Below are 25,454 nucleotides of genomic sequence, written 5' to 3'. Positions count from 1 at the left end.
ATTTCATGAAGAAAGTCATTGTTGAACAATGTTATAAAGAGTCTTAGTACGGTGTGTTGTGAAAAATATACAAATTCATAGTTTGTCATCAAAAATCATATGTCGCAAAGTGTCATGAAAATATTAATAGCATAGTATTTTTTCTTTAATTGTGTCATTGAAGAATACATCAGAATAAAAAAAAACAATTGTCTAATTGTTTTGCGGAATGTTTTTCAGTGACAATACTACTTTATCTAATATGTCTTTCAAAACCAATGTTTTCTGTTTAAGTTCAGGACTAGTATTAATGACAAATTCTATTTTCAATGGCAAAGTTTACTGTCACTGTCCTAGCTACATAAAATAAAGATAAATTAGATTAAGTAATTTGGTTCTTGCACAATACAAACAGACACTAAGTCACTAAATTAGTTCTTTTTTATTTTCGAAATTTTAGTGACTTAAGAATGAATGTAAAAGTCATAAGAATTATTATACAAACTAAATAATGCAATGCTCCAAATTTAAAGATATGGTTTTCCACAGCTAAACATTAACAATGCTGTGAAACCTGAATCTATGAAGATAATGAAACTACATGCTGAGAAGAGTATGCCCATCATATTTGAATAACTACATTCACTAACAATGTTTTTTCATCAATCACTTGATCACCATTATATTCCCATACAAGTATCTTCTATAATTCAACAGTATATCACACTATCATGTCACACATGTATGCTCCAGTATGACATTTAGAATAACTTAGGATGAAGTTGTTTTGATAAATCAATAATTTTCTTATGCAGACACCACACTTATCTTCATCTATTAAAGTTACCTTTACAATATGTCGTTAAGCTTTCATTTAACCGCTAGGATACAGATGTAACATGTTTTACCTGATGGAGCTAGACACCTTGTTGGCGACTCTGAAGCTGTGAATGACTGAAATAATGTCATGGGTTAGGAGTGTCATCTTATGCGTGTTTGTACACTAACAAAGCTGCAAAACCTGAATCTATGAACAAATGAAAACAAAACCACATGCTAAGAACAGGATGTCCATCTTATTTTGATTACCATCTATTACACCTGTTAAGTTGTTCCAAGAGGAAACAAAAAGAGGTTATATTGTGGAAATGTCCCAAAAAGGATTTGTTAGTTTTTTACTACAGGACAGTTAATATAATGTCATTTGTTATTCTACTGGTCAGTTAAATAAGATATATTGATGAAGCATAAGTGACAGAGGAAAAAGGTGTTTTGTTTTTAAATTTCATAGGTGCCAACCAGAATTATCTTTACTGTCATTATTTCTTAACGGAAAGCATTTAAGAAGTCTTGTACTTTTAAAAAAATATTTTTTGGCCATTTTGACTTTATTAGACTGACAGGTTACATAGACTGGAAAGGGTGGAGAGAGATGAGACTGGAAAGGGTGGAGAGAGATGGAATGATTCAAAACTCGGCCTTGGTGTATGGGGGTCTGCTCTGTCAGGAGAGCTACCTCGGCGCCCCAGAAGACTTGTACTTTGACAAACATGTGACTGTCAAAAAGTAGCCTACAGATTAAAGCAGCACAATAAAGTTATTTAACTTTTGTAATAAATGATTATAAAACAAATGAAATCTCCAAAACTAATCCATGTGGATTCTTTGTGCTTCTGTCTGTAAAATGATGAACTGCAGAATGACAGCCAAAATCAATTAATTCAAGATTAGTTAGATAAACGAAACACAAACAAACACAAGTATCAAACAATTGATCAGAACACAGATTATAAAGCCATCTGAAGAATTCTTTTTATTTTATTTTGATTTATGATATTGGACAATACAATTACATTGAACTAAATTGAACAAGTAATGTAAATGCTTGTAAGTAAACATGAAAACATTTTGCTACAAGTCTCAATGCGAGTCAACAACAAAAGCAATATAATCTCAAATTCTATTTTATTATCTACTAAGCAAATTAATTTAGACTACAATTAATGTAGATGATATTGTGCAATATGTTATGTATGTCATTGAGATACCAAAGGGACACAATTCAAAATTATCTTTAATCTTCACTGGGAAATCAATTTAGGATTTTGGTTGAACAAAACAAACTGCAGCATGATCTGAGCTGAATGATGTGTCCTTCACCAGACACAACGGACCAATGAGAGGCCACAAAGCTCACTATTACATAGTGATCACTCCTGGATAGTTCACAAAAGTAGGCGGGGCTGGGTATACAGGAGCCATCATTACTGGAGCAGGCTGCATTTGGATTATGTTTTGATTCTGCACAATCAAGACGGAGGGAGTTTTTTGGCGATGTTTTAACTCTCGATGCATCTGACACCAGGAGCACCACTCACAGAAACAGGAAACGGCAATGTCGTCACAGATAGAACCCTGCAGAGAACCAAGAAAAAAACATGTAAAGTTGTAAATCAACATTGCTTCACTTCTATTAAACTTGTTGTGTGAAATCCCATGCACATCAACTTTACATGCATCATACCTTGATACCATATCTGTTTCGCATACCAGCCCTTAGAGCCACGGCTGCAGGAGGCACAAACAGAGGTATGCCACAGGCTGCTAATATGGCCGGGCTGAATATGTCACATAATGGGAGACAACTATTCTCTCCAAATCTTCCTGAAACCGTGCAGGCAAGGCATGGGCAGCACCAGAAACCATAGCAACCTAAAAAAACACAAGATGCACCAAGTTGTAACTCTAAAGTGACTTGCTAAAGAAGCGCCAACACATGAGACATCAGGCCTTCAATCCAAACAATACGAATTTGTCAAAGTTGGGGTATTGAGTCTTACAAGTGTTTGCGTCCTCAAAGCAATCAAAGAGCCCACTTTTCCAGGGTACCAAGGGTTGTGCTGCCATTTGTGGTTGGAAAACTTTAGCGACAGGCAGTAAACAATGAACCTGTTAATGCACAGAAATAAGAGGTCAGCAAAAAACTTAACCCCAAAAATTACAAATCGCTGACACCTTATATTGTATATCTTAATTGTAATTGGAGCACATATCTGAAAATGTCATTCTTGCACCACTTTTATATTCTTGGATGATCTGGTTTAATTTTTTATGACATTCTACACTATGACGTTTTATGACATTTTAATGGCATACGATAATACTACTACTACTATACTATGGCTTTTTTATGACATTTAATCTATCCATGAATTCTATGCTATAAGTTAAGTATGGTCATTTTAATGGCACTATTCTTTCACTTTTTAAGACATTTGTTATGGCATACTATACTTAGACCTTTAAATGGCATCCTATACTGTGATGTTTTTAGACATTATATATGGCATACTAGAATATTATACTTTTTAAAATACCTTTTCCTGGTGTACTATTGTGAATTTTTTTAATGCCTTACTATACTATGACTTTCTAAAGCCAGTTTCATAGCCTATTATAACATTACTTTTTCATGACATTTTGTTGACATAATACACTATGACTTTTTATGGCAAAAAAAGTCATATTATTTCAAAAAAGTCATACTATAGTATGCCGCAAAAAGTCACACGATACAGTAGATTGTCAAAAAGAGTCATGGAAATGTCATAGTATAGTATGTAAAAATAGTGAGACAAAAGTCTTCATGTTTACTTCTCCTGATCTTTACCTCCGTATTGGTTTCTCCAACAAACAAGGTCCATAGGGGCATCTCATTAAATAAACATGTTCTATTATAATATATATATATAAACTTTATCTTAACTGTTAGGATAACGATGTACATGTCTTATTAGCAAACTTTAAAGTTCTTACCTGATGGAACTGGACACCTTATTCGGAGAATCTGAAGCTGTGAATGACTGGAAGGACAATGCTGTGTAACCTGAATCTGAATCTAAAACGAAACTACATGTTGAGAAGAGTATGCCCATCATATTTGAATAACTACATTCACTAACAATGTTTTTTCATCAATCACTTGATCACCATTATATTCCCATACAAGTATCTTCTATAATCCAACAGTATATCACACTATGATGTCACACATGTATGCTCCAGTATGACATTTAGAATTACTTAGGATGCAGTTGTTTTGAGAGATCAATCATTTTCTTATGCAGACACCACACTTCTCTTCATCTAGTAAAGTTGCTTTTACAGTATGTCATTAAGCTTTCATTTAACCGCTAGCTGTAAACAGATGTAACATGTTTTACCTGATGGAGCTAGACACCTTGTTGGAGACTCTGAAGCTGTGAATGACTGAAATAATATGTCATGGGTTAGGAGTGGCATCTTGTGCGTGTTTGTACACTAGCAAAGCTGCAAAACCTGAATCTATGAACAAATGAAAACCAAACCACATTCTAACAACAGGCTGGCCATTTTTTTTTGATTACCATCTATTACACCTGTTAAGTTGTTCCATTTTTTGATTACCATCTATTACACCTGTTAAGTTGTTCCATTTTTTGATTACCATCTATTACACCTATTAAGTTGTTCCATTTAAACAAAGAAACAGAGGCTATGTTGTGGAGATGTCCCAAAACGGTTTTGTTTGTTTGACAACAGGACAGTTAATATCATTTAATTTGTTATTCTACTGTTCCTCCACTGCTCAGTTAAAGAAGAGAAATTAACAAAGCAGAATCATTTTTATTATATTGATTTTTTTAATCTGAAGCATCATTGAAGTCTTGTACTTTAGAGTAGATATATAACTGACACAAATCAGAAGATGCGAGCTGCACAATCAGGTTATTCATGTTTTTGTTACAATACACAGGTCATCCAAAGTTTCATTTCTTAAAGCTGCTATTCGGCTCTTTCTACTGATAGCATCAGTGAAGACACGGTACACTGCAGGTACGCACAAAGCTATGTATGTTGTTTTGATTTATATGCTGGTGCTGCAAGTTGTTTTCATAACATATTTATACTTTGTTTTGTCAAGGTTTATTCTATGAATCCTTCCTTTTGTACATGCATGTTCATTGTATTCATTGTCAATTTGTTACTAATAGTAGTCAATACTTATTACTAAGATTTTGGTCAAAAATCCGAATTTATAGGAAACGATGATGAACCGTCAGGTCAGAGGTGGCTGAAGGTTGTTTTCTAGGATTCAACTATTGATGACAAGAACCAAACCGAAGACATCCACAGCTGAAGCAAGGGAGGTTTTGATCCGGTTTCTGACATTTGATGCACAAAACATTTCTGCTGCCAAGCCACAGTAACAACACAGCCTCTACATGAATATCTTAGGAAGTCTCGTTACTCGTCACTGATGAAAGATTAACGCTTGTGTTTGGCAAAGTACTGTGTTACTGACTCATTTATCAAAAAATATAGAGTATTTAAATGTTTTTCTACATGTTTCATTTGATTGTGATTTCACTGACGTCAACACACATTCAACAACCAGTTTTTCTCAGGGGAGGAGCGCAAGTGCAGCAGAGGTTACACAAAACACATGAACAAAATGGCCGGTTAGACACTCAGTAAGACACCTACTTCACTGAGATTGTCTCATTTTTATACAAACAGAAAAATATACCATCGGAATAACTCCCATAATAACATGAAGATTCCACAAAGTGTATGTGTTTTTCAAAATTAAATAATTTATATAGGAATGAATCCTTATATTTATGTGATTATTGCTGCAGATAAAATTATTGCTTCCAATTAAAATTCCCACATAGTGACACACATTTTCTTGGGTTTTAAAATCCTTCAGAAAGCCGTTCGGGTACACAACATGACACTATGCTATATGTTTAAATCATACAGAATGTATTCACGCCTAAACTTGCAGAGGTAGCCAACATGGTGCCCGCGGGCACCTGGTCGCCCGCAGGGACCATGCGAGTCGCCCGCAAGGCATGTTCTAAAAATAGCACTAGGTCCTCATGGAGCTCCGTCTAAAAATTGTGGTTTCTGTTCTTTTTGAATCAAAAACGCTTGCATTCATGTAGATTTTAAAAGGAAGAGGCCGCCGCACCGCACTAGGTTTTCAGGTTCCGATTGGCGGGCGCTTCCCGTTGGCACCGGACGCACCGCCCCCGCCGCGATCGCACACTGTCGTCAGGTCCGTCAGTCCTCGGAACAGGCCGCGGGGCAACAACTCGTGGGTCGCGGGGGTAGAGGCGAGGCAACGCAGTACGATCGAAAAGGCCCAGACTAGAGGTTTGAACGCAGGCGACCAAAGACGCTCGCGTGCCTCGGAGGGTTGGATCCCCTCGGCTATAGACGAGACTTTTTACGAGTTTCTTCGTGGAGAAAAAGGTACCCAAAGAAAAAGCTGGTGACTACAGACTACAGGCCGGCATGCAGGCTTCATTGCGCAATGCAAAGTTGACCCAGATTTCCCAAAATGTGGTGATTAGTACTAATGTAATAGGATTCATTTAAACATGTAAAAGAGTTTTTTTAATTCTACATTACAGATCATTTGTATAAACATCGGACAGAGTTCATGATTTGTTCAAAAATGTTACGAAGGTAGTGGTTCAAACGAGTCGTGATGTGAAGATATGACATAGTTAATATTTTCCAAATTTTTTTTAGAAATTATCATTTTTACAAAAATACAACAGGTGCGATTTTGAACAAAATACACAATCATTGTTAATAATTATTGTGAGGAATAATTAACATTGACATGTGATCAGTCTCTTCACATATATTATTATTGTTAAAAAGTGATCTGTGCAACTTTGTTATTCATGAAGTTTGTATCAAACAAGTAGCCCTTCGTACTGCTCAGTACCCTTGAAGTAGCTCTCCGTTTCAAAAAGGTTGGTGACCCCTGACCTAAAGCAACAACAGACATGTTAGTGTTTTGGTAATGTGGTAACAGATGCAGACCTCTGCTCTCAAACTCTTTCACGTTTAAAAGCTTATTCCTGATCCTTCATCTTGAGACCTTTACAACAGTAGTTCACTTTTATTAAGTAAGATAAGCCCTTGGTCTTTAAAAAGAGTGATTAACTTATCAAATCTACCAACTTACACCATAGAATCCCATGATTATCAATATTGTAGCATTATGTCTACAATGTAGACATTTACCCAGCAAGCTCAGATTCCACGGAGACACAATTCAAAATGATTACAATTGTGTATATCCCTGTCTCCCACACCCAAGCAAAAATAATCAGCTTTTACAATGAACGTCCACAGCATCATCACACCATAGATAATAGATCTGAGCTAAATCAAAGCCACAAGGTTCAGTATGAATTAACCATAACAACTCCTGGTTGGCTCAGAAAACCCGCAGAATTTAGTTTACAACCATCATTGGAGCAGGCTGCATGTTGACGATGACGGTCTTGTTTTGCTTGCGATATTTCAACTCTCGGTGCATCTGACAATAGGAGCACCACTCACAGAAACAGGAACTCGCTATGTCCCTACAGAGAGAGCCCTGCGGAGATCAAACATATGGATTATGATATTTTTATTGTATTCCTCAGTATTTCATATTAATCGTTAAGTTCAATGGTCCACAGAGAAAATGACAAACATGTGAATGTCTGACAAAGTACATTCTTTGTTGCCCTAATTCAACCCTAATTCAAGTGTCTAAAGCTCTAAATTAAAATGTATTTTTGTAAGATTGCTTAATTTATGTAGCTTTATGTGAGGCTTTAATTCAAACATCATCAGTTTTATATGTTTTGTACCTTGATACCATATTTGTGTCGAATGCCAACCCGTAGAGCCAAGGCTACAGGAGGCACACACAGAGGTATGCCAAAGGCTGCCGTTATGGCCGGGCTGCACATGTCACATAACGGGAGACAACCGCTCTCTCCAAAGTTTCCTGAGACCGTGCAGGCAAGGCAAGGGCAGCAAAAGAAACCATAACAACCTAAAAAAAATACATACATGTTAAAGGCTTTATATGATTGAAGGACACATGGATGTTTTTTACAAGTTATCCACAAATATATGACAGAATTGTGAATAAATATTATTGAAAGTTGTGATGTTGATTCTTACAAGAACATTTGTCCTCACAACAGTCAAAGAGGCCCGTGTTCCAATCTGTCAAGGGATATGCCATTGCCTCTTGAACTTTACCTTAGCTGGAGAACAATTAAACCTGCGAACACACAGAAATCAAGAAATCCTAGGTAAAGTCATTTTGAGTTACACTGAACAGAAACGTAATTAATTACAACACATATTTCATACTGAAGAGTTGATAATCTTATTAGACTTCCTATAACTTCATGTACAATGTAAAGAGAATTAGTTTGAAAAACAGTTGTTTAAAATGAATTGCTACTTTTCTGTTTATGTATTAATCAGAGTGACTTTATGAGAGTGCCTCCGCAAATCTTTTGTTCCCTGTGCAAACGAGCTTTCTTTCACCAGTAAGAAATGTGCATAAATATCAGAACCAAAGCAGTTCAATCAATGCATTATTAGAATATGTTAATTGTTGCTGATAGTATTGCATATGGGGAACATAATCTATATCCCTCCGGGTTCTCCGGCTTCCTCCCACAGTCCAAAGACATGCAGCTTAGGTTATTTGGAGACTCAAAATTGCCCGTAGGTGTGAATGTGAGTGTGAATGTTTGTCTGTCTCTATATGTGCCCTGCGATGAACTGGCGACCTGTCCAGGGTGTACCCTGCCTTCGCCCAATGTCAGCTGGGATCGGCTCCAGCGCCCGCGACCCTGAACAGGATAAGCGGTTTGGATAATGGATGGATGGATGGAATCTATATCCATAGTCAATCACAATGTAAACAATGGCAACAGAAGAAGCGTACTACAGTTGCTTCAGCTCGGCTGGTATGCACAATGCTCCCGTGTGAACCTTTCTCTCAGAGCACAGCGGCTGTACACCAATCATTGCCAGAAATAACCAAATGCCTGTTTTTGTGAAAGGATGAGTATGCTTTGTCAAAAAGTGTAGCCATGTCAGACAACAAAATGAAAACCAACTACTCCCACTTTTCTCTTCTTGTGAGCATTCAACATGTAAGATTAAGTTTACATTTTTGGTTTAAAATAAAGATATTTCTCAAGCAGCAAACTTAAAAATCTTACCTGATAAGGCTAAGAGTCTTGTTGTCACCACGGAAATCTGTGAAAGAATACACTCTGTATGAGGAGTGGCACCTGCGTATGAGCAGTGGAACTCCAACAATGCTGCTTAACCTGAACCTTTCGCCCAAATAGTCTCAATAAAAACCACAGTGCACATTAAGACTAGTGTGTTTATTGCTATTCATGTTATTACAGGTCACTTGTAACAGGTGTGGCAAACCAGTCAGACATTAGCTTCTGCAATTCCTTGGTTGTAACTGTTGGGAAAAATCGAATGACTAAATGTTTCGTTGGCACAGGCCTGTGTTCTCATACTGAGTGTTAGTGTGAACTTCCTCTGACACTAAGTGTCTCAGCTGGTTTGTAGATTAGGTGTCACAGAGGACTACTTGGTGAGCATTTCATCTGTTTGTCCTAAATAAGAGATAATAAACCTGTAGAAAACGTCAATACTTACGCAGAGCCTGATTACGATAAAGTGTCTTTTGTACTAGAACGAATTGTTAACAAGTGATGTTCCAGATACTCTATGCAGACTGTGTGAAACGCAATTCGTGTGTTATTCTTTGTGACAAGAACTTATCGTAAATTACCCTGTGCCACCACACTGCCTGTTGTTATTCAAGTATATATAGCAGAGACTCAGAGACAGACCTCTGAGCAGCCTTGATGCATATTCTGTATGTGAGTCAACTCTGTCTCCTTCTTGCAAGACTAAATGTCCTGTTTAATGATCTTTACATCGGCCTCGAGTGAATTTTTCTAACAACAATACATCCCTTTACAAGGGGACTTTTTTTTTTTTTAAACAGTAGTTGAACCAAACATCCGCAGCAGTTTCTGTTCCGCCCGTATCATAAGCAATGTAGACCACTAACTTGCTGACAATACAGTCATGTACAATGTTGGTTCTTCCACAAGAAAATCTCTGCACTAATCACCTAACATCATTTTAAGATGGTTTGAGGTGAATTGGCCGAAATGGGACTTTGTTACAATGAGTTTACTTTCATCTTGCGGCTATCTTTCTTTACTATAAATATGTGAGTCTATAGCAAATAAATAGAGAGCCCAGGTAACTCATCATTAAAGAGTCATAAAGCATCATTAAGCTTGAAGCCTTGTTGTTACCTCTGCAGTTGTGGCTGAGATCTGGCGACTGCGAGTGCCAAAACATATCCATACTCATACCATTTAGTGAGCCCTAGTGCCCAGTATTTAATAGTTTCAGTATATGATCTAATTCGTCACTTGTTTGTAGATCAAGACCATATATTACATAATGAAATGTTCAAAAACTTGTCTTTTATTCATAGTCACAAACAACCTTTCATTAACCAGGCAACATCTTAATGGATTACACCTCCATCTGCTGGTCATTAGTGATAGAGCATTGAAATATCCCACTCAATAAGAGATAGTGTGACGTGATTCACATATTACTAAGCAGCATTAGGACTACTTGTGTTGGAAACAACTCATTTGTCATTAATACAGTCACTGTGGAAGGGAAAACAGGGCATTTTGTAAGAAAACTCAAAGGTTTTAACATATTTTCCAATGTAAAGCAAGCTTAAAAGGAATACCCCCAGTGTTTTAACACTGTAACTGTTGGTTACTCTGCCGATCCAACCGTTCCGAAACTTAATAATAGAAGAATCAGCCTAAAGACATACACACTTATAGTAAAGACAGTTTAATTACAGTGCACCGCTGCTGTTCAGCCGTATCTGTGAAATGCTGTTAAGAAGTTTATTAATTACTGCATGTCTAATCTGGTCAGGTCATGTGCCTGAAATTGTATTAAAGTCACATATTTGCTTCATGCAAAAGAGAAAGACCTATCCATTGGTCTCTTCTTAACCAGTTGTTTAGGCATCACTGTTTCCAGTAGCCTCCTCACTAGGTCCAGTCTGCCTGTCCTGATCAGAGCCCTGGATAACTCTGTGACCTCTGCTGTGCGAGTCCTGTAAAGGCACCTCAGCACGGACTTCACAATGTCCTCAGGGTACCTGTCCTCTGCCTTTTGCACCCACAGCTCCAGTTGGGTGATTGCGAGGCTTGGGTCAGGGCCTCCCTGCATGAACAAAGTCAAGAGGGCCTGTAGGAGGCAGCGCAGTGCTGTGGTGTCTGTGCTCCTTGGTCTCTCCAACTCCACTGCCCGTTTGAAGCAGTCTGCAGCGTTCTGCTCCTCACCCTTCAGCAGGAGGCAGCGTCCTCTAAGCAGGTGGAGGTCCGGCAGGCTGTCACCCAGCTCAAACTGTAGGGCATGGGACAGACTCACCAATGCACTGTTCACTGTCCCCTCATCCACCAAAAGACTCTCCTGGAGTGCATCTATGCCCATGTAGTAGTACACCTAAAGGGAAAGACTGAATCTGAATATCCTGTTGCTGTAAAAAAAAAGCCATTTACATTACTCATTAGTAGTTTGTGTCTTTACCTGTGCCATCTCCAGGTGAGTCCGCAGACATTGGCGTACAGTCAGCACCTTGTCCAAGTCTTTTCTGGCCTCAGTTAGTTTCTGTCGGTCTGGAATTTCACCTTGTCCATGTTTTACCTTCTCCAAATCCCTGACATAGAGCATCATATTGATCTAAAAGGAAAATCATTTATAAATAGTTGTACTATGCATCTTTTTATTAACATCATATTTTATTAAATGTATTTAAATCATCACATTATGTAGGCGTTTGGAGTATAAAAGTTCACTTTTATCACATAAACTTGATATACACAGTGTACAAATAACTATTTACGTATGGTTCACACCAGCTCTGCTATTTGATCCATTTGTAGGTATATCTGAATTTTGTCAATTTTTCAGCCAGTTTAAATTAATGCGAGATTTCACATAGTAATTGTCTGAGTTTTGCCACCTTGGTTTTTGCATTGGCTTGATCGGCTGCAGTACCTTGGCACGGGTGCAGTAGGCCTGCCAGTTGAGCTCTGGGTCTGGGAGCATGTTTAGGGCCATGTTGCACATCCCTGTTGCCATCTCATGTTTGCCCAACAGAAAGAAGACCTTTGCCAAAAGGTTCAGGGTGAGTGCATCATCACTGGCCAAGTTTATGGCCTGAGGAACAGACAAGTATATTGTATGTTAAATATAAATAGTTAAAGGTGCCCAGTTATTGCTGCATGCTCAAGGACTTCTTGTTGTTGTGGTGACTCACACTTTCTCAAATCAATGCCTGTTTTATACTGTCATTGATTGCCTCCTGATTCCTCACTCACTATTCTTAAACACAGCTGAGTGCATCGCCGACCCCCAGCCGCTACTCTGGGCCCAGAGACACAGGGCGGAAAACAGGTTGCGCACTTTTATTGTTTTTGATGGTGTATTTGGCTAACAGCTAACAGAACTACCAGTACACACACTGCTGAGTAATGTTACTTTGCTGCCACTCAGCAGGCACAAGCAAACAGCTTGGTGAATTGAATTTTGTTTTTGGCAAGATTGTAGGAAATGTCTTTTACAACAACTTTGCGCCAAATGCATCGGCATCTGCAAAAGAATTGATGACACGATATTATGTGCATAACATATACCTAACTTCTACAATGTGTAAACCCAAAACAGCAACAAGCAAGACCCCACATCTCTGTTCTCCATTTACCTGCTCAACAAAACTTTCCACTGCACTCCATAAGAGCAGTTAATCATATGGATATGATTTGGATCGTGACATTAAAAGGTAAGATAATAATGTTAAATGGAACATGATGCTGTGTCGTACAGACACACACACTTTTAAAAAGGAGCCACTGTTATAGAAGAGTGAACCGGCACTTCCGTGTTCTGCATGTCCTTCACTGGCACACGTCTTTTACAACGCTTGCAGACGGGTTGTTTAATATCCTCGGGCTCACGTTTGGCATCTAGGTAAAAACCCATAAAATCCCTCAATATGAGATGGTACGTTACTCTTTGACACGAAGACGTCCATGCCGGCATGTCACTGGCGTGCTTTGATCAAGTAACCATGATTGCACGATATGAAAATAGAAACAAGCTCCCAACTCGAATAGTGACTACAAATCAGAAGAAGAAATTAATTAACATTAGTAGGAATAATAGAACCAGATTTACAAAGGTATAGGCAAGCCAGTTGTCAATAGGAAGAAGTTATCACCTGTGGAAGAACAGCTAACAGCTAGTATCATGGCTAGCTTGGTTGGTAGGGATTGCAGAGATTGCAGCGAAAGGCATTTGTTGATATTTAGTCGCAGATCTGACAAAATGGTCAACCTTTTGTCAGAATGTGGATGTTAGTTAAACTGCAATGTAACTGTGTCAGCAGTGTTTGCTACTAGCAACCTAATTAAGAATGAACTGCCGGTAGCAGAACACTGACATTATCCGATTTTACAACTTCTTCCTCACCTTTTTCTTGCCTAATATTTGGTAAAAGATCTTAATGTGTGGGTTGACTTACAGTTCCGTAGCAGGATAGAGGATCAGTAGCCGAGTAGCCACAGTCATGTATAGACATGGGCACGGTGGTGAACTCTTCCTTCCTCTCCAACATGATACCGATGTAACACCAGGTAAGAGCTGAGGGGAGAGATCAGAATCAAGGATTTTACTCCAGTTAAAGCATTTGTTGTTTGTCTCCCTCTAGATTGATGAAATGGTCGTAACTACTTATGTAACAACATTTTAAATCAAATTGCCGATGTTATTACTAAAACAACGTTCTCTACAATGGGCAATGGTCCTTTGCATGGATTGCAATGAACGGTATGAACTACCGAACGCCCCAAAAGGTTGCAGCACTTAATCCAAATATCACCAGCAGAGTTGCACTTCACATTCAACATAATGCCTCTAAATGTACAACAGAGCAGATGTATTCATAGAGAAACACACTGTACCATGTTTACCTTTTTGTTGCGTTTTCTCCAATTCTAGTGCTTCTTTGAGAAGCTTCAGCCCCTTATTGTAGTGAGAAAGTCTGGAGTATTCAGAGTCTGCTTTGGTCTTCACTATGTCGTCCAGTCTGCAGAGAGAACATTACTTAATAGAAATGACACAGTAAGTGGTGTAGTGGTTATGTTTTGATGATTTTGTGTTGTACCTTATATAGATGGTCGCCATTTTAAAATACCAGCTTCGTTTTTCCTCTATTGGTATCTGAAAAACAACAATATTCTTTACGAGTCATAAAATTACATTTATTGTGCAGGAATTAATATTCATGTCTTCAGGTGCATGCCCTGCAGGCATTGTTGAGTTGCTATTCCTCCCAAATGAACACAGCTTTGCACTCGTCTTGAATAAAACAGTGTAACTAAAGTGTCTGTGCTGTGCCAGATTTAAGATTTGAAGGATAAAATTGGCTTGACTTGATTTTGGGGGAATATTAGTTGTATATCTATGAGCTTAGTTTCATATTTATAACTCTTCCGAGTACCGCCACATACTCTAACTTCAGTAAACATTTGTTGGTGAAATTAGACATAGAAGAGAAATTAATTCAAAGATATCAAGGATTACCAACACTGCATGGTTGAAAAACCCACCAATGAAATGCTGGAAGGTTATAAGTCACAGAATGATGCATGTGGTCTCATGGCATAACCAGTCATTGTTGTGTTTCAGTGCTCCTCTTTACATTCTCACTATAGATGTTAATCGTAAACTATTATAAAATACTAGAAAAGTAACGCACACCAAGGGTTGTAATGAGGTGCAACACTTTGTAAGTCTGTCTTTGTGTACGGCAGTTGTGAATAATCACCTGTTGGTGATTGTTTTCCTTTGTATATTTAAACGCTGTACTTGTAATTATTATAAGTGGCCTGTAATGTTTACATAGGATATGAATAGTGTCTTTTTATTATTGTTGTTATTATTTTTATTTGTCCTCACTTGTATAAGATGTGACGGGGAGGGGAGTGATGTTAGAGGAGTATGGAGCGAACAGATGGGGGAAGCAGTTGACGTTTAGTGGACTCGAAGAGCACGATTTTCCGGAGACTGCTCAGCAAAGGATCCGAATCAACCTTTTTGGATTATAAAGCGGGAGACTATACAGTGGAATACGGCACAGAGGACTGTGGTGATAGTGTGTTCTATGGATTAAGGAACAGCTTTAGTATCACTGTATGTGCATCTCACCAGCTGACCCCCATAGTCCAGGGCTCGGTTGTAAAGTGTCAATGCTGCCGTCAGTCTGTCTCTGAGGACCTCCTCATTGGCCAGCTCCACGTCGTAAGGATGAACGTAAGCTTGCTCAACCAGGCAGCGAGCAGCCAGAAGCCTGGCCTCATCCTGAAAGGCCTCTCCAGCGTCTAACCCCATAAGGTGGGACACTTTGTCCACACACTCCCCTGCATCCAGCTCTCTCCCCAGCTTGTCGTACACGTAGCCAAGGTTGGCCCAGGCATTAAGGTTACCAGGGTCTTCTTTACAAATGCTTCTGAAAGGTCAAGATACATAGAGAGAGGACAGTTTGAAAAAGATCCCTCCAGTCTTAAACACTGGAAGACATTTTACAATATTCCATGATATTTTATTCTTATTTGGCAAAAATAAGATTGGATTGACATGACATTTTGAAAAGACTTCCATGGTCCCAAGATGACAAATCCAACCAATGTTGGTGATCCTCACACAGTCCAGTGTGCTGGTTTGTGGTTAGCGTGCAGAATTTAAGTATAGCTACTAAGACACACTTTAACCTAAGTGGTGTTTCTGTTGTAAAAAAAAACACATTACTAGTAAATATATTTTGTGAAATCATGCATCAACAATGTCTCAAAACAAGGCCTCTTGCTCAGTGAATATTTGGAGTACTCTGCCTTAAAAAAGGAGTTCAGTCGTCACCTGAATATTTCCTCAGCTGTGTCAAAGTGTTCCAGGTGAAAAGCCAGCAAACCCAGCAGATTTCGGACAGCGTACTGTAGATATCCCACTTCAGCCTCAAGCTCGCCTCGCAGGCTCTCTTGTTTTAGGTAAGTGTCTCTGAGTCTTAGCTTCACAGGCCCAACAGGTTCACAGTTGAGGTTGAGGTGCAGGTGAAAGTGGCCGGGTATGTAGTCCATGTCCTCCATGAGAGACTCAATGTCCACTGTACTGTCTGCCTCCATGGCCTCCTGCTCTCCTCCTTCTCTACCTGCTATTTAAAAAAGACAAGAGATACAATAAAAACACTGCTTTCGAGTATTTTGACCCAAAATCCTGTACAAGAAACTACCTCGTCCTCCTCAGCCTACAGTTGAACCTACTGCGACAGAATTCAGCCACCAACTCTTGACACCCCGGTACAGACAGGTTGAACGGGTTAGGCTTGGGAGTGACTATGGGGGTGGAATAGCTAGTGTATGGGGCAATAGACTACAACTATGGATACATACAACATGTTTTTTCCTTCACATTTCAACTGCCCCTTTTGACTTTAATCCAACAATAAACAAATCTCAATCATCAACTCTATTTCTTTTTCTTTTTCAAAAAGGAGATAGCAAAACCGAGTTATGTAATCTCATTCATCCATTATTTTTTATTTGGCTCTTTAACAGAAGCACCAACTGACATTCCTTGGAATTTATTCTGACAGGATGATATTATTCATGTCTTGAGTTATTTAAAAATGGTTTTGAAGTCTTGTTTCGAAGAATGTTTCAGTTAGCCCCCTCAGCTGTAGGAGACTGAAGAATGTGAACCGTCAGAATCGGTGAGACTGAGGCAGCACGGAAGGAAACTCCATGAAACGTCATCTTACTATAAATTACCTTTCATATAATTCATAAAAATTAGTTATTTTTAAATAACTGCTGCAGCTGTTCATATTCTTCACACTGTTATGTAAATATTGTATAAACACATATCTTAACATATTTTTAACTACCCCTTATTCTTTCTATTTATTACCACTATACATAGCTGCTAAAATGCATTTTGTTGTCTCAGTACTTGCAATGACAATAAAGTTGAACCTAATCGAGACAGAAAAACATGCAGCTGTATAATGAGCTGTTACAGAACATTATCCAGCTAGTCACACAATACTACATTGGGAAATCAGACAAACACATGATAAGCACATTTTTTGTTTCAGAACGCTTTTGCATACAAATCCAAACTCTTCCACTAGAGGGTAAACTTGCATTATAATAAACCAGTGGAACAAACAGGAGAGGTTGTTAAACGTTTTAAATCCACTATCACATGCAACGTATTGATGGGCTTTACAGGCCCGTATCAAAAGTGGTTCCCAAGCAAGTGCAAGTTCTCTAACAAGACAGGGAAAAACTCCACAAAGCCTCCGCACATGAGAGACCGTTGGAGAGATATTTCAAAGAGAGATCAGCCCCCCTCTGACAGCTGTAGTGCAATAACTATGAGGGAACAAATCAATTACAAAAAAAGTGCAGGAGTCAGGAGGATTTTAGCAAGTGCAAGACCCACATAAAATAAGTTAAGATGAAAAACTTGAACCCTGACTGCTCTGCAGTCAACATATACAGTAATAATCAGTCATACTATCACAGATAGTGTTACAAACATATCTACATATTGAAAATGATACCAAAAAAAACGTAAAACATCCCCTCGAGACATGTTTAAGAAATTGACAAATAATCCGTTTTGAATAACTTTCACAAAAAAAAAACCTAGTTACAAATTCTGCACACTAAAGGTTTCAGGCTTCCCTTACTAGTCAAAAAAATCATGATCATCCATCCCAGTCGTAAACTGATATTAAATGTGAGGTTGTGTGCGTGTGCCATAACCTGCACAAACATCACTCTGCACAGTCACTGTCCTACACCAAAATGAAGCAACAAGAAACTGGATCACCTGGAGCCAACAAACACAAATATGGAGAGAACATGGAAACCCACACACAGATGCCGGTCAGGTTTGCACAGTGCTGAACCGGCTATGTATAGCACCGTAACACCTACTGTCAGAATGTTGCATAATTTGTATTTAGTACTGCAGATTTGCCTCCTTGTGGGCCGGCTGTTCAATTTGTATCATGTGGGTGTGCAGAAATCTGAGAATGCTGGTGGCCATCGTGGACACCAGGCTGATTGCATGCTAACATAATGATTACAGATGCCTGTTTGTGTAGCTGTGCACCCTCTGAGCCAAAGACAGAATTTAAACAGTATTTGGCTCGTAAATTCTCCAGTTTAGGTGATAGAGTTTACATCCCAGCAGCAAAGTGACAAAACAAAGGTGTTATGGGGAAGATGTTAACCCCTAATAATCTGTGTGGTTTCAGCAGTACTCCCCTGTAAAGGGGATTAGGATAAGTGTCCCATATACTGGTAACGGTCCGCTTTGCTTTCAAACTAACCCCTTGTTAACCTACTTAATTGTTTTGGTGTCTGTCTTCATTTCTGTTACAAAGGACAGTGTGTAACTCATGAACAATATACAGACATTCAGGGATGAGAATGGAAAGGCTGCCTGGTATATTGTGAACAGTGTGCACATGAGCAGAGATGGCAACCTCGCAGCATCAAAGTTCTCTGAAATCCTTCTCTGCAGAGAAGTTACATGTACATTGACAGGAGCATAGTCAGGAAATTCGGGGCCCCTCACGAGATGTGACACTGACTACAAAGGGTCATGGGATCACATGGAAAGCCTTATTAATCCAGACTTTATACCTTCTGTCTAAAACTGAGCTCTCCTCTGTTATTAATGCTTCTGATACACCTTCACTATTTAGTCTGGTCCAAAGCCTTATTAAGAATGGAGGGAGTATGTATTAGGCTTTCCTCTCCATCGCAAACTGAAGCCTCACTCTGGTATCCAGGCTCAGTAGCTCTCCTGCCATATCAGAAAGTGTGAGACAAGACTAATCCACTTTTGATCCTGAACCCTGCTTTTAACATATTGTTATTCAATGCAGATCTCCAACCTCCTTTTTACCATGGACTCCCCATTCATCCCCTTTTCCCTTGAGACACACTTATACATGTAATTAGTGTGTGGAGCTGAAAGGCCTCGGCCTCACTAAGCCACCCCATCACTGTTGACTATGACTGCATTTCCATTCTTAGTCAGCTTCTCTCTGGCAGCCTGAGTGAGCGTTTGCAGTGAAAAGCAACTCTTCAGCCCTCCAGAGGCCTTCTCTGACTGCAGATTACACGGCGCTGAATGTCTCTTTGTTCTGTCTCAATGTGTATTAGATTTACGTTGGCACGCAATATTTTCAGGAAATCTTAGCGGAGCACTTTCATCAAAAGTGATGACTAATGGAATTCCTTTTTATCTATTCTATCATGCAATAACATCGGGATGGGGAGGCAGCCACAGTACTCATAGATCCACATGAGGAGCTCCAGGCCCATCAAGGACCATTTTGCCTGGACTAAGTCTTGTAAGTTGTCATGTAGAGCCGCAGGGTGTGAGTGTGTGTAGCTGTGTTGAGATAATGTGAGTCTTTGGAGAGACAGACCATTGTCATACTCCCGTACAGTGTTTGGACTCTTAATCCATCCCACTCCCCAGGGACATTACTGCATCTAAACTACTTCTTAATGCAATGATCTGAAATCAGCATTTTTTTTTCTGAGTTATCTGATTCTTAGAAAATTGGAAAATAAATGTTGGATTTTATAGTCAGCTCCAACAGGAGTCTTTGAAATTGAAAACATGACGTTGATAATTAGAAAAGGGTTTTTGATTTGTGCCACAGACTGTTGTGGAGTAAAACTAAACTGATGTACACGTGCTTATCCAATCATAAACCTGACTCTGAAAACCTTGACTTTTCTCCGATCTGATGAAATGGTGTTTAATAGGTAAAGTTATGTTGGGGAATGTGTGTAGGCTGTATGTTAGTGATGAGAGCAGTGGCATTCACAGGTAGAATAAAATGGTGCAAAACTGGAACTGTAAACAATTTGATATAATAAACTATTTCACATTTCCCACACAGGTGATAATCCGCCGAGGCACACACCAGTTTGGGTAACGTTAGCCATGTTTGCTCTGACAAGGAAGCCCAATTGTACAGTGTTGTCCTACTGCTTTCATGTTTGGTAACGTTAATCCTCTCAGAAAGCTATTTGAGGTCCCAAAAACCTGTTGTCGAGCAGGTACCATGCACTCCGGATGACACACCCGAGAAGCAAAAGGCGTCTTCTCTGGCAAATTAGCAGTTGTTCATTTCTCCCATGATTTTTCCCGGAGAACCACTTTGCATTAAATCTAAATATGTTTGTCCCCTGTTTAGTTTACAACAATATCCCGCGACTGGTGGGCACAAAGATGTTTGGTTTAATCTATTTTTTTCTTCTACAGACCAAATCTGTGCTGTACAACACAATCCGTATCGTTCACGGTGATATCATGTCTTTAGCAAACAGCCAATCAAATTGCAGCACTTGTGACAACAGGCAATCTGCAGCCACGTCCCAATTCAGCGGCTGCATCCTTTGAGGCTGCATTTGTAGACCGGTTGAGTCACAGCGGCTGCGACTAGGCTGTGTTTTAGAAAAAGATACATTTGACAAAATTAGGCTCAACTCCACAGTACCCCGGTTACCTGAACTTACCCTTTTCCCTTGTGTCTCCAGGATCATTCTGACTCCCCTGTCACCTGCTTGCTACCATAACCCTGAACTATCTCACTAGCCAGACTCTCACCCTCATCAGCCTGCCCTGCTCAGTTCAGTTCAGTCCTGCCATTGCTCTGCTACCATCTCCCTCCGCTGCTCCTCCCTAACCCCTCACCAACCACATCACCCTTTGTCCCTACAGTGAATCCTTCATTTACTCTTCTACACTCTTTGTCTGTGTTTGCATTTGGGTCCACAAAATACTTAACATAACAAAATCTTGACTTCTGTGGTACCATAATGATTTCACTGGTTAGTTTAGTGACAGGTTTAAATCTGTGAGGTATTTCTGCAGTACCAGCTGGGTCTATAGCTGAAATCCATCCTTTAATGGTGGGGCAGCGGTCAGGGATGTCTCCCTGCAGCTGGATTTAGATAGTTAAGTGGCTTCTCAGTTCCCCCAGCTCTTGTCTCTTCACATGCAGGACCCTGTCAGGTCTCAGTGGTGGTGTTGATGTCAGTAAGGAACCTCACCTGCTTGTCAAGGTCTGCCATCATCAGCTCATTGTCTGTTGCTTGTTCTCATCTGTGAAAGAAGCAATAAAGCATGAAATGCCAAAGAATATCAAAGCAGCAATATCTGTAACTTTTCCAATAATGTAATACAGTCTATATTATGCTGAAATAAATGGGCCACTCAATGAGTAGCCTACTTCAAATATCTGCACATTATTTTACTTATAGTTAAACTTTGAATGCAGGAAATTTACGTAAACGTTCTCAGTGACCAGTTCCACCACTGTAAAATAACTTTTCCGTTTGCGTGTTGTGGTAATTTCTATTTTGGTAGTCCTAATTACTCCAACGTGTTCCTTTGTACGTCTTTTATTTTGAAAGTCGTACCGGAAGCTCTATAGTGTCATTACAGCTAACTTTGCAGTCTCCTCTCCCACTCTGCGGTCGCTGGTCGCTGTCATCATGCAGGTGGAATCTGCGCAATGTAGCTGAGCGTAGAGATCTCCAACCAGCCACATAACCGGCCTGCAGCGCTCATACACCGGGCACGGGACTCCGGAGGTTAGGCTGTATCTAGCGCTGTGGAGGGGGCCAAACAATAAGACACTGGAAATAATAGTTATCATCTGTTTTAACTTGGTGATCATAGGTTTCTTTAGACATACGGGCTTCATCAGTTTGACACCAATGACAATGCGGCTAAATCAGGAGTTCATCTCAACATTAGTCTCCAGTGAGAACATTTCATAGCTGTTGTGCTGATGCTGTCAGTTGTTGTTTTTCTCTCCTGGCGCAGTCTAACTCAGCTGGAGTCGCATAGGATGACATACAGTCCTATTGGAAGTGACTCTCGCACCTTGCCAGGCAACAATTTCCAAAAAACGAAAAGGACGTAATCTTGCGGATCTTTTTTTGCTCTAAAAACACAAACACGATGGACGAAGGCACTGCCAACGAGACCATCCCAGATCTGAAAGACATAGAGGTGAAAATCGGACGGAAGACTCCCGAGGGTTTGCTCAGGTGGATGCGGGAAGAGGCGTCCTCTGTCCGGGGAGACGCCAAGCTGACCACCGCGCACGACACCGGTCAAGAGTCGGGAAAGAAGAGTTTGGATGAAAAGATTAGGAAATTGAAAATGGAGATGGTAAGAGTGCTGTTGTCGACTGTGTGTGTGTGTGTGTGTGTGTGTGTTTACGCGTGCGCGTGTGTACGTGCACGCGCTTGAGTGGTGACAGGCTGTTGAACGTCTGGCAGACTCTTGTTTTCCAGGATGTGGCATTCCTTCTTCTTTTATACAGTCTATGGTGTCATTTAATGGAGCCACCACCGTATTAGCGTATGATAATGATTTAGAATTCGAGCCAGCCTCTGCTTCACTGGACTGTTGTTGTGAATATTAAACATTTATCTGCAGATCAGCTTGACGGTACTAAAAACAAAACAAAACACCAAGAGGAATAATTTGAATAAGAAATTGCTGTGAAGAATTGTAGTTTTGTATTTATTTTTTTACATAAAACATAAAGGGAAACATTTTTTAGTTCAAAAATCATCATGTCAGTGCTCTCTGGTGGACAATGGTGACACTGCTTCTACTGTTAATTACCTTAAACCTAGTTTGTCATTTTCGTACTGCAATTTCTTCTTCATCAGCCGAGCTATCAATACTCAATACATCTTTAATAAGCTAATATCGGCTTGAGTGATTTATCGGTGTAACTCCAATTGTAGCTCCCGGTAAATTCTAAAACAATATTTTTGTTAAATGTCTAGAAAGGTGTCCTTTCGGGAGCAGTGGAACAAAGAGGCATATCATTTAAAATGTCTCCCTTGGCTCTGCCTCCTGTGGCATTTTAAGAAATCCACTTATTCACTTTTCTGCCAAGAGTCAGATGAGAAGATCGATACCACTGAAAGCCTATCGCCGACTCTTGGCAAGAAAGTAATCCATTGGGTTACTGTATGAAATGCATCAGCGATATTTGTCCTTTGAAGGCTCTTCATACTCAGTCAGCAATTCAAGCTTCTCCTCACCGTGCCAACAGCTGCAGATGGCTGTGGTTGCTAGCAAATGAGTTGACCACATGCAATGAATTCCTTGTCTATCTATTGTAAGAAGGTTAACGTGTACTTTTTCTTTGACACCACTTTGTTTCTACAGAACTGGGACTTAGCTTTGGTGTGACATGTTGGTACATTATCCCCCTGAAATATATTTTAGTTTCATTCATTTGAAATGGGATTAACTGACTTTGTTTTTTGACATATTTAATAATCATTACATGTAGAAGGTTACGAACTGCAATCAAACTTTTTTCTTCGGACACATCCTCCTCCAAACAGTGGAGGTCTGTAATAACGCACCACTCTACTGTTGTTTTTACCCCATTGTGTGATCATGTCCCTCTGTGTGTGCTGTAATCAGAGATTCTCTGTGCTTTGTTAACGTAACATCCCGCTGGCTAGCTCAGGGCCGTCCGCCACTGTTTCAGCTGATAGCACTGTCTTGACCGACGGCGTCATAGCCTCCGGTTCCCCCTCTGGTAACACAAATGCACTGTTAGGCCTGTCAGCACTTTTGCTGTTGTTTTTACTGTAGCGCTGTTAGCAGCACCGTTAGCTGCGAAACGCCGGCTCAGCCTTCGCCATGGTTGAGAGCCGCTGAGAGGCAATCAAAATGCTCAAAATGCTCCCAATTTCATATAGCACGAAACCAGCATGTACAAATTAGGATACTGCATGTCACATTTATGCATCATATAATATTATCGTTGAAGAGAAATTGAGAAACTTTTGTAACCTCCAGACACCAAAGTTCCCAGTTTGGAGTCACAAAGCGTCCAGAGAGTTCCTATAAATCTGTCGAGAGTAGACTGTCAGACTGATTTGTTCACAGTTTTAGCCATTAATCCAGTCTGCTGCAGGGAGGACTGGGAGAGAAGTGATAAAGAGCCTCTTCCTAACTGGAGGGGAGGGTAACTTTCAGCACAGAGCAGGACCACTTCTTTCTCTCTCTCTGTGTGTGTGTGTGTGTGTGTGCATGCACACACCCGTGCATGCTTAATCTTGATGTGCGTGTTATTTCTCAATTTTCTTTCTGACTGTGAACACTTTCTTTCATACTGATTATAATCTTATAAGGCCCCCACACACACACACACACACACACGCACACACACACACACACACACACACACACACACATACACACACGTTAAGTAGTAGGCTATATCCGCTTCTTTTTCTCACTTTTTGTGTATTTGTGAGTGGCTCTGTGTTTCACAGTCATCTGTTACTCTCCTGTATCTGTAGCATGGTGATGGTGGGCAGCAGCATCTGTCTGCTGTAAGATCAAGGATGTGTGTGTATCTGAGTGTGTGTGTGTGTGTGTGTGTGTGTGTGTGTGTGTGTGTGTGTGGGCCATGGTGTCAGTGTCACCACCAGTAATTAAATGCGGCTCTGCTTCTTGTTAACTGTCAGTGTAATCTTTATAACATATGGCCGACTGAAACAAACACACTGTCTTTAACTTTTATGAAAACTTTACACAACAAAGACACATTCACTAGCCAGAGTTACTATTTGTATGACAAATAAGGCAATTGCTGTACAATCTCTCTTTCTCTGCATGTCTAGCTTACATAAAAAGACGGTCTGTCATGAAACCTAATATTTTCATTTCATTTCATAGTTTAGTCTATATAATGTCAGAAAATAAATGCTTATTTTGTTTGACCAACTGTCCAAAATCTAAAAGGTATTACATTTATACTTGATGTTGAACAAAGAAAGCTACAAATCCTCATGTTTCAGAAGCTGGGACCAGATGATGTATAGTGGCATTTATGCTTCAGAGATGGCTGAAACATTTAATTAATTATCAGAAATAATGCTGACTAGATTTCTGTCACTCCACTAATTGATTCATGAACTAACGTTCTGGCGCTTTGACCATTGTTCTAATGTCAGAGAAAGAACAGGTCAAATATAGAGACGTATGGAGAGCGTACTTCATTAGTGAAAAGGCTTTTGGTCTGATACTCTCAGCTGTCTGATATCTGGCTTGAGGCTGTCTGCTGACGTCAAGCATTTTACAGCACTGTGAGCTGAAGTCAAATAAATGTTGTTGTTAATGATTTTAGTGTTCCTGTATACGTCTGTGTGGGAGCAGTTTTACAGCTTCTGTCTTGTGCATTCGTCTGCAGCTGTCTAATGGAAGACACGCTCTCCTCTGATCTAAACAGATTTACTGGATACAGAGACACTCCTTTAAAACCAGACAAGATTGGCTGCCAGCCACACACACACACACACACACACACACACACACACACACACACACAC

The 25,454-nt window shown here is 39.7% G+C and overlaps 3 protein-coding genes and 1 long non-coding RNA gene across 5 annotated transcripts in view; 1 reads left to right on the top strand and 3 right to left on the bottom strand.

Moving 5' to 3' along the window:
• Positions 1–2,911: 2,911 nt before the first annotated feature.
• Positions 2,912–4,243, bottom strand: LOC116390297 (uncharacterized). The gene is made up of 3 exons (XR_004213150.1): positions 4,203–4,243; positions 3,796–3,877; positions 2,912–2,928 (listed from the first exon to the last, which is right to left on the bottom strand). It is a non-coding gene; the product is annotated as an uncharacterized LOC116390297 (long non-coding RNA).
• A 2,491-nt stretch (positions 4,244–6,734) lies between these two features.
• LOC116390300 (cornifelin homolog) lies at positions 6,735–9,145 on the bottom strand. The gene is made up of 4 exons (XM_031859815.1): positions 9,063–9,145; positions 8,002–8,104; positions 7,683–7,870; positions 6,735–7,423 (listed from the first exon to the last, which is right to left on the bottom strand). Exons 2-4 carry the CDS (start codon positions 8,063–8,065, stop codon positions 7,280–7,282), a joined length of 396 nt encoding a protein of 131 aa, XP_031715675.1. The 5' UTR covers positions 8,066–8,104; positions 9,063–9,145; the 3' UTR covers positions 6,735–7,279.
• A 1,214-nt stretch (positions 9,146–10,359) lies between these two features.
• On the bottom strand, positions 10,360–22,337 carry ttc22 (tetratricopeptide repeat domain 22). Of its 2 annotated transcripts, XM_031859561.1 has the most exons (10): positions 21,495–22,337; positions 21,126–21,177; positions 15,895–16,186; positions 15,187–15,487; positions 14,144–14,199; positions 13,950–14,065; positions 13,502–13,620; positions 11,977–12,138; positions 11,506–11,658; positions 10,360–11,421 (listed from the first exon to the last, which is right to left on the bottom strand). In XM_031859561.1, exons 3-10 carry the CDS (start codon positions 16,155–16,157, stop codon positions 10,885–10,887), a joined length of 1,707 nt encoding a protein of 568 aa, XP_031715421.1. In that variant the 5' UTR covers positions 16,158–16,186; positions 21,126–21,177; positions 21,495–22,337; the 3' UTR covers positions 10,360–10,884. The 2 variants fall into 2 exon arrangements, with proteins under 2 accessions (XP_031715421.1, XP_031715422.1); XM_031859562.1 differs by lacking the exons at positions 21,126–21,177; positions 21,495–22,337 and adding an exon at positions 16,265–16,302.
• Positions 21,524–25,454, top strand: part of lurap1 (leucine rich adaptor protein 1) — a 16,150-nt gene continuing 12,219 nt past the window's right edge. Inside the window, exon 1 of the mRNA XM_031859563.1 lies at positions 21,524–22,254. Within this exon, the coding sequence (XP_031715423.1) occupies positions 22,042–22,254 (213 nt within the window). The 5' untranslated portion in view covers positions 21,524–22,041. The remainder of the gene's footprint in view (positions 22,255–25,454) is intronic.

This window comes from Anarrhichthys ocellatus, unplaced genomic scaffold (assembly GCF_004355925.1).
Source record: "Anarrhichthys ocellatus isolate YVR2014 unplaced genomic scaffold, GSC_Weel_1.0 scaffold22, whole genome shotgun sequence".
Taxonomy (NCBI): domain Eukaryota; kingdom Metazoa; phylum Chordata; class Actinopteri; order Perciformes; family Anarhichadidae; genus Anarrhichthys; species Anarrhichthys ocellatus.
The sequence above is the reverse complement of the archived record's forward strand: the minus strand, read 5'-3'. Positions and strand labels throughout refer to the sequence as shown.